Source organism: Gavialis gangeticus, unplaced genomic scaffold (genome assembly GCF_001723915.1).
Source record: "Gavialis gangeticus isolate Ggan-Ray unplaced genomic scaffold, GavGan_comp1, whole genome shotgun sequence".
Lineage (NCBI taxonomy): Eukaryota > Metazoa > Chordata > Crocodylia > Gavialidae > Gavialis > Gavialis gangeticus.
In genome coordinates, this window is record NW_017728993.1 from 34,662,237 (window position 1) to 34,671,572 (window position 9,336).

The window sequence follows — 9,336 nt, forward strand, 5'->3', positions numbered from 1 at the left end:
CTGATGAGGTGCTGTCTGCTGTATTTCTAGTTACTGGCAAGGGAGTAGAGTGTAGTCCCATGTTTTCAACCAGTAAAAGGAGCCAAATCGAGGCGCTTGTGGTGAGAGAGGGAGTGGGGCAGGTGCTGCTCGGCCAGGGCAGGGCATGGAACGGAGCCATGAGTGGCTTGTCCAGGGGAGGGGGCTCCTGCTGCTGAGCGTAACCTGGGAGGGCATGGTGGGGTGTGCTTCAGGATTTGCATGTGGGGCAGGGTAGGCTGCCATTGTGCGCTGGGGCCGGGGGCTGCGCTGGCATCTTCCCAGCAGGGGAGCTGGGGCGGGATGCACCTCAGGGCAGGTGGTGGCAGTGCTAGGAGGGAGGTTGGGGTGGATGCAATGAGATTTGGGGTAGCTGCAGTCCCCCCCCCCCATAGTCCCTCTCCCAGCCCGTCGCTGGGAAGAGCCCAGTGCAGCCCATAGCGGCAGCCTGCCCCACCCTGCATAGATCCAGGGGCACATGCCCTCCCAGGGTGCGTGCAGTGGTGGGAGCTGCCCTCCCCCACCCTCAGACGAGCCACTGGCATCCCATGTCCTGCCCCGGCTAAGCAGCACCTGCCCCTGTCCCACTCCATCCCTCACTGCGGGGGCCTCAGTCTGCCCCCCGCCCACACGCCTTCCCCCACACCAGACTTACCAGCTGGACGCTGGTGTCTAAGCTGCCTGGCTGCATATCAGAATCGGATCGGTATTGGCAGATATGGCTCCTTAAAAATTGGCCATCAATATTAGCCCAAAGAATCCCTAACAGTGCGCCCCTAATTTATATATAAAAAGGTGAAGTGTAACTAGGATATCCATAGTTAAGGTTGGGTTTTGAATATAAAGAATGGGTGCAACTACTTTATTATATATGTAGAATTACAGTGCTTTGTTTCATAGGCTTTATTTCATAGACATTAGGATTGGAAGGGACCTCAGAAGATCTTCGAGTCCAGCCCCCTGCCCCAGGGGCAGGAAGTCAGCAGCGGTCATAGGATCCCAACGAAATAAACATCCAAATGTCTCTTGAAGGTGTTCAAAGTAGGTGCTTGAACCACCTCTGGCGGCAGTCTATTCCAAACCTTGGAGGCTCGGACACTAAAGAAGTTCTTCCTTGTGTCCAGCCTGAAATGGTCATGGAGGAATTTGTGACTATTTGATGTTGTCATCCCTTGTGGCGCTGTAGTGAACAGATGTTCCCCCAGATCCTGGTGAGCACCCCTGATAAACTTACAGGCGGCCACCTGTAAGTCCCATGGCTCTCAGCCTCTCATCATAAGGTCTGTTTTCCTGACCTCTGATCATGCGCGTGGCTCTTCTCTGAACTCTCTCAAGCTTCTCCACATCCTTTTGAATTGTGGAGCCCAAAACTGGATGCAGTACTCCAGCTGCGGCCTCACCACGTCCAAGTCCAATGGGAGAATGACATCCTGGGATTTACCTGAGAAGCATCTATGGATGCAAGCTAGCGTTTTGCTTGCTTTACTAGCTGCAGCATCACATTGAAGGCTTATGTTCATCTTCTGGTCAATCATGATGACCCCCAGTCCCTTTCATCCCTAGAGCTAGCCAGCGTAGAACTGCCAAGCCTATAAGCATACTGCAGGTTTTTCTTCCCAAGGTGGAGAACCTTGCATTTTTCAGTGTTAAACACCATCAGGTTCTTGTCTGCCCATTTCCTGAGCCTGTGAAGGTCGGCCTGGATCACCCTTCTGTCCTCAGGTGTTCACACTTTACCCCAAAGTTTGGTGTTGTCGACGAACTTAGCCAATCCACTTCTGACACCAGTGTCCACATATTAATGAAGATGTTGAATAGTATAGGCCCAAGGACAGAGCCTTGAGGGACCCCACTGGTCGAAGTGCACCACGATGATTGACTTCCATCAACCACTACCCTGTGGGTCTGACCAGGGAGCCAGTTCCCCAGCCAGCGGATCGTGATGAAGACAAGGCCTCAGTTGGCCAGTTTTGCTAAGAGGTGATCATGGGATACCAGATCGAAGGCTCTTTTAAACTTGAGATATATGACATCAATCTCTTCCCCCTTGTCCAGGTGATAGGTCACCTGGCTGTAAAAGGAAATAAGATTGGTCAAGCAGGACCAACTCGCAACAAACCCATGATGGCTATCCCTCAGGATGTTGCCATCAGCCAGTCTGTTAAGAATGGTCTCTTTGATAATCTTTTCTAAGACCTTCCCTGGGATAGAGGTCAAGCTGATGGGCCTGTAGTTTGCTGGATCCACTTTCCTCCCTTTCTTGAAGATAGGCACCACATTGGCCTTCTTCCAATCTTCAGGCACTTCACCGAAGCGCCAGGAGTTCTCGAAGATCCATGCCAGGGGCTGAGCTATGATGCTCGCCAGCTCCTTGAGTACCCTGGGGTGTAAACTATCAGGGCCAGCTGAGTTGAAGGTGTCCAGCCTCTCAAGGTGTTCCTTTACAAGGTCAGCATTGATGGAGGGTAAGGAATCTCCCTCACACGGGCCTTCCCATCCCATAATGGGCAGCAGCGTCCCTTGGGATTGGTAAAAAACTGACGCAAAGTACCCATTTAGCAAGTTTACTTTTTCCTGGGTGTCGGTTGTCAGTTGTCCCATCTGGTTTAGCAGGGGTTCAATGTTGCCCTTGCTTTTCCTCCAGCTACCCACATATCTAAAAAAGGACTTTTTATTGTCCACGATACTTGTAGCTAGTTGGAGTTCAGTCACAGCCTTGGCTTTCCTGGTTTGCTCCCTGCAGGTCCAGACCAGTGCAGAATATTCCTCCTTGGAGGTGGATCGAGTCCTCCATCCTTTGTAGGTCTTTGTTTTTAGATGCAGGAGGTCTGCTAGTTCCCTGCAGAGCCAAGGGGGATGCTGTGCTCTTTTGCTGTCTTTCCTCCGAGGTGGGATAGACTTAGCTTGTGCATCTAGGATTGCTCCCTTGAGGAGCAACCACTCATCCTGAACTCCCCTCCCCTTTGGGTCGTGGTCCCTTAGAGCCTCACTGACAAGCCTCCTTAGCTTGTCAAAGCCAGCTTTCCTAAAGTCAAGGACTTCTGTACTGCTGATTTGACTTGCCAGCTTTACACCAGATGGTGAAGGTGATCAGCTCGTGGCCACTGTCACCCCAGCTTCCCTTCAATTGTTAGGTCACTGATTAGGTTGTCCCCTGTTGCCAGTACCAGGTCGAGCAGCGCTTTACCTGTCGTCGGCTCATAGACTTCTTGAGTCAGATAGAGCTCATCCACGCACGAGAGAGAGCTTTGCGACCTTCGGATTTGGCTGAGCGCTCTTCCCACGAGATGTCTGGGTAGTTGAAGTCTCCTATTACAACCATGCATTGGGAGCGTGCAGCCTCAGCCAATTCCCTGGTGAACTCCTGGTCAAGCTCTTGATCCTGGGTAAGAGGTCTGTAGCAGACTCCCACCATTGTGTCCCCTGTGCCATGTTCCCCATGAATTTTAACTGAGAGGGTCTCCAGTTGTCCACCCTGAGTGCCAAAGTCGGCGTGCAGGGACGCATAGCTTTCCTTGACAGAGAAAGCGACACCCCCGCCCCTTCTGTCCACTCGATCCCTCTTGTACAGGGTATAGCAATCTATACCTGTGGCTCAGTCATGGGTGGAGTCCCACCAGGTCTCTGTTATCCCAATGACATCATAATTATGTACAAGTTCCTCCTGTTTATTCCCCAAGCTCCTGGCATTTGTGTTTAGGCATGTAAGTGTCCCTTTGGGGGCCCTTACCTTGCCTACAGTTTTGTTCCAGGGCTGGGGCAGGGGTGGGCTCCCTTAAGTGCTTTGGCCCGCTGGCTTTGCAAGAGTTGCTCAGCAGGCCAGCAGTGGCAGTAGTCCCTCTGTCCCCCGGCGGGTTTAGTTTAAAGCCCAGTGGAGCAGGTCAGCCTGTCTGGCTGAAAAGAGCCTCCTCCCCAGAGGAGAGAGGTGGAGGCCGTCCCTTCCCAGCAGCTCGCTGCCTCTCTCTCCAAAGAGTGGACTGTAGTCATGGAAGCTGAAGCCTTCCCGATGACACCAGTGCTGCAGTCTTTGGTTTACTACCTCGATCCTCCTCTCCCTCCTCAGCCCATAGCCCAAAACTGGGAGGACTGATGAAAACACCACCTGTGCCCCCAACCCCTTAAGCCCTGCTCCCAAATCCCTGTAGCACCTCATGACCCGGCTGGGATTGCTCCAAGCCATGTCATTCGTGCCCACGTGGATAAGGAGCATAGGGTAGTGGTCAGTGGGCCGGAGGAGCTTAGGGATCTTCACCACAATGTCTCTGATACAGGCTCCTGGGAAGCAGCAGACTTCCCAGGCCCAGGGGTTGGGGTGGCAGATTGCCCCTCAGTCCCCATCAGAATGGAGTCTCCTATGACAAACACTTTGCGTTTTTTGTCTTGGGAGCAGTAGCTACAGTTGAGCCTGTGTTGCCTGCAGGAGCTGGCAGCTTAGGAGGCTCTGCTGGGGCTGCAAGAGGTTCATACCTGCCCAACCCTGGTGCTGCAGAAGTAGAGCTGATGCTTCAAATCCTGGCGTCCTTCCTTCTAAGCCAGTGTGGAACCAATGTGCTAGGCAGAAAACTGTAAAATTGTAACATTAAGTTTCCTGTGGTTCTTTCCATTAAAAAAGTGTATTCGTTTATTTGATTACTTTTTTGCCCTACTCAATTTCTGCTCCAGCATTAGTTCTCCTGGATATATCTCCTGATATATCACCACCACAGGGCTAGTAAGGCCCTTTAAAACTACTTGGTAAAACTGTCAAATAAACTATCTTTAAATACTTCTTAGCCAACCTAGAATCAACTGTGTTAGTAAGTCAAACCAACTCTTGCTTGTTTAAACAATGCTAAGAATTTTTCAGCTGAGAATTTGACTGGTAGCATATGTACAGTCCACAGATGGATTATACACACAGATTATATAATACTCCAGTGGAATTTTCATCTGACTACTAAAAGTGCAATTATAGCAACTTGTTAAAACCAAATTTTCTTAATCTGCTATTAGTTCAGTTCCCTACAGTGCCCTTAGCTGACAAATAGTTAAACAGTTTTGTACTGACTGCTTACTCTTTCTTAGTTTTGTAAAGGAAAAATTAATTTTTGTAAAGTATTATAGTGCAATCTCTAGATATCCCTATTGATGTTCACAAAACTTTTTATTTAATTATCTTTTCTATATCCATGCTTTTCCAAATCAGAAATTTAAACCATATTGTTGGATTTTACGTGCATCTGATTTCACAAATATAAGTGAGTTCATCTATAATCCATTGAATAAGAGAGAGGAGGGCCCCCTTTATCCTACCAGCCCAAATGTACTCTCAAAATCAGCATCAAATTTTTGCATGTCTATTTTAAAATAGGGTCCTAAAAGTTTGAGGAGGAGGTTAAAGAACCTTGATGTGTTGGAGTTGAATCATACCAGTTGAATCAAAATTAGCCAGTTATGTAACCCCTACTCCACACTTAGAGTGACTTTTTGAGGAAAGTTTAAGGCAGAAATAAAAGTTTGACAAATTTGTATACCATTGGCAAAAGGTCTTTTGAAATGGAAATTCACTATAGCTATATTTCTGTCCGTGTGCTCCAGGATGTTGTGTGCTTAGATGTTAAATATAGTATGATCCAGTAGGTTTTTTATGTAAATATTACTTTTCTTCATTTACAAAGGAGAAAAAGCTGATATCTGTACTATAATGTTGTTATGTTAACGTGTGTTTTAGGTACGGTTCCCATCACACTTCAGTTCAGACCTAAAGGATCTTCTACGAAATTTACTCCAGGTAGATTTGACCAAACGATATGGAAATCTCAAGAATGGTGTAAATGACATAAAGAACCACAAGTGGTTTGCTACTACAGATTGGATTGCGATTTATCAGAGAAAGGTAAGGTTTTCTGCTTAGAAAAATTAAAATGTGCATTTTTTATTTTATGAATCAAAGTCAAAAGTGATTTTTTAAATTTGATATAGAAATGTAAATTTTAGAAAATCTGGTACTTAGTTCATATGATCAAATGTAATTTAAGAGAAAATTATCTTAAATAATGAGAATCTAATGAATATAGGCTTGTTGCATTAAAGCACAAAGAATAAATCTACTTAGCCTGGGCATTTACTTATTCCTATTCCCCTGTGACACGTTCTGCTCTAATCTCTTTCTTGTCTGTCTATAAAATGAGCTACCTCTTGCCCCTCTAACTTTCTACCTAATTCCTGCTATAGGGGCTGCTGAAATGATCCCTCTTGCTAAACATAAATTTTCATTCGAAGCTTCCTGTTCTTCAGCAGCTAGTCTTCTCTTCAGCATGGCATAGCTTTTGCCTTAAGCAAGAAACCTATCTTTAGCCTCTGCTATAGGTGCACACCCCCCACTACTGCTACATATACTGTCTTGTTTATACACTCACCCACACAGACTTTTTTTAATTCTCCCACTCCAAGAACTGGTGTAGCAGGATGGGAACGTTAGTACAGAGGGGCTTTCAGGACATTTACCACAATGTTTTCTAGACTGGCAGCTGAGCAGTGTTAACTGTTCAAATGCTACTAAAAGTGTTGGTGATTGATCTCTGCCACTGCTAAGGGAGCTGTACCAGACTGGGGCAGCAGCTTGAGAATTTCACTAAATTCTTGAGAAAATGCAGCTCTGAAGGAGGCTGACTGGAAGGGCAGGTTTAGGTCCAGTCAGGGTGAGTGAAGCAGGGTAGGACTCAATTTAAGCTCTGGCTTTTTCAGCAGCTCCAAGACTTGTCTCTTTCTACAGAATAATGCCTCTTCAGTAGCATGGCTAGACACCTGGGAATTCATCAGTTCTCAGATCTGATATACACCAGGAAACATTGTTTGTTTGCTTTTTAAATAGGTAACAGTTTTAAAATACGCCCATGGTATTGCCCAGATAATTTTGGGTCGTGGAATAATTTTGTACCTGCATTGAGACATTCATCCTAAATGAGTTTAGTATGTATGAGTCAAGTGATACACTTTGAATAATATACCCAAATTCTCCCAACACTACCAGTCTTGACTGCAGAGGCGTGAACTTGCTGCTATAATAAAAACAGTTTAAAGGCCAAACCTAAAAACTAACAATAGTTTATAAAAAGAAACTGGTTGTTTGGCTACACCAGTTGACAGTACAATAGTTGTAGTAATCACTAATGTATTAATAACTAGAAGACAGGGTACTATTAACACATCTTGTACTCTTTGTATTAAGTGGAGACATTTTAAGAAAAGATTTCACACTACAGAATTGTAATTATCTGTTCTCCACTTTTTAAATGCCTGTTTACAAGACAATTTATATGCAATGAAACGTCTTCCCTGATAAATCATCTGTAATTTTTCCTGTAATAATAAATAAAACATTTTAATGTCAGTAAATGTTTTGGCCTTACTAGCCTATTGCCATATAAAAGTTTTAAATATCTCTTAATTATACTAAATAAAACTAGGGGTACAGCTATTACTCCTTATTCTAGCATTTACAAAGGATTGGGAAAACTAATATAGCATGGCCCTGAAAATATTAATTATGGGAAATAAATACTGTATTACTAAATAATATATAACATTTTTATAATTTCAAGGATTATTGAATTCCTAACGGTAATTATTATACTTACAATACTATTTTTTCACAGTAATTGTTACCACCAGCACTTTCTTATAGCAATGTTATTTACCTAACTGGATCTACTGGGTAATGAAAATACAGGGGTTTTAGAGCGACAGGCTAGGCATTTGTGACCTGGCAACTGCCATGGCTTTCTGATCTCTTCCCTGCTCTGTGCCCCCCTCCATTTACTGGGTGTCACTGTAAGACATGACAAATGCTAGTGGGGAGCAGCAAATATAATGGCAAGAACATATAACAGGAAGCTTTAATGCAGCTCTTTTAAATCACCACTTTAAAATGAACCTTTTAAACTTGCAGCCCTCCACCCCGACATGCATACATGCAGACACCCCAAATCAGACCTTTGTGGACCAGATCCAAGCCTTTGTGGCTGCATCCAGCATGTGAGCCATAGGTTGCTAACTCCTGCTTTTGCAGCTAAAATAGTGTGCATAATACTTTTGTTTCACTCATGCATAGTGTAGTCAGTTAATATTTCAGATAATATTGGATGCTCTTTTGTTTGTATATATCAGTGGTTCTCAGCCCTTTTGCATTCAAGGCACTTATCAAAACATGCCAACTCTTGGTTGTTGCAAGAAGTCAGGAAGACCACAACAAGTCCAAAAGTTTGAACACTCTGTTTTAACACTATGAATTTGTTTGAAATCTCTGGGTTTATCTCGTGAATCATGTTTGCCCACCTAACAGTGCTAACATTGTATGGCACCCCAGAGCACCCTTGAAAGGCTCTCAAGGCATCCCAGGTTAAGAATCACTGGTCTATTTAGTTGTTTATTAAAATAGTGCTTGATAACATGGCTGTAATCAAGGCTGAGCAAGCATGTCCATTAGAAAACACTGTTCTTCATAAGTGGGGCCTGGTTTAAATTGGGCTTTCACATTTTGCATGAAAATCACCAAATTAAGTGATTTTTCATGAAAAATACAATTTGCAATGAAATGCCATATGGCCAAGTTCCCCAACAATTGGCCATATCATGGCATTCGGCTGCAACAGGATGGCTGCTGTAGGTTCTGCAAGGAGGATGATGCCTGTGGGGCTTTCCTGAGACAGTGCCTGATGTGCTGCGGCTGTGTGGCTGAGTAGCACCTCTGGGCTCTAGACACCTGCAGGTCCCACTCCGGGAGGAGCCCACAGCACCTGGGGGATCCACCATGCTCTGGCCTGGCTGTGCAAAGAGATCTCCACCCCTACCCTGCCTTCCACCCTCTGTTCTCCTGAGGGCACAGCACATACCCTCCCCCCTCCCAGCCGGCTTGCCCAGCCCAGCACAGCACCAGCAACAAACAGTAAAGGTGGCAGTGGCAGTGGTAGGCTGAGGATGCCCCTGGGGTGAGAAAAGTGACATGTGTGGCTCCTGCCCTGGTATAGGGGGAGGGCTGTGGGCGGCTATTGCTGCCAGGGCCTCCTTGGGCTTGCAGGCTAGGGGGAATCAAGGCGAGGATTGACCTGCAAGTGAGTACAGCAGTAGCAGTGGTAGCCAGAGCCATGTTCCCCCAGAGCTGGCGTCCTGTGACTGTGTCCCTGCCTGGCTGGGGCGGGGGTCTTGACAGCACAACTTCCCTGCTTCCCTTTTCCCTGCCTGTGTGTGTGGGGGTCTCTAGTTCCCACCCCTCTGTTCCCTCCCCCCTTCCGCCCCACGCAGAGCCCCTGTCTGTGCCAGGCTTCCTGCTCCCCTTTC

The 9,336-nt window shown here is 46.2% G+C and overlaps 1 protein-coding gene across 4 annotated transcripts in view; it reads left to right on the top strand.

The window, feature by feature from the left end:
- The window catches only part of PRKACB (protein kinase cAMP-activated catalytic subunit beta), an 80,799-nt gene that overhangs the window by 54,350 nt on the left and 17,113 nt on the right, over positions 1-9,336 (top strand). For all 4 annotated transcript variants that reach the window (XM_019501516.1, XM_019501519.1, XM_019501518.1 and 1 more), the window contains one exon: positions 5,729-5,893. In XM_019501516.1, the coding sequence (XP_019357061.1) occupies positions 5,729-5,893 (165 nt within the window). The remainder of the gene's footprint in view (positions 1-5,728; positions 5,894-9,336) is intronic.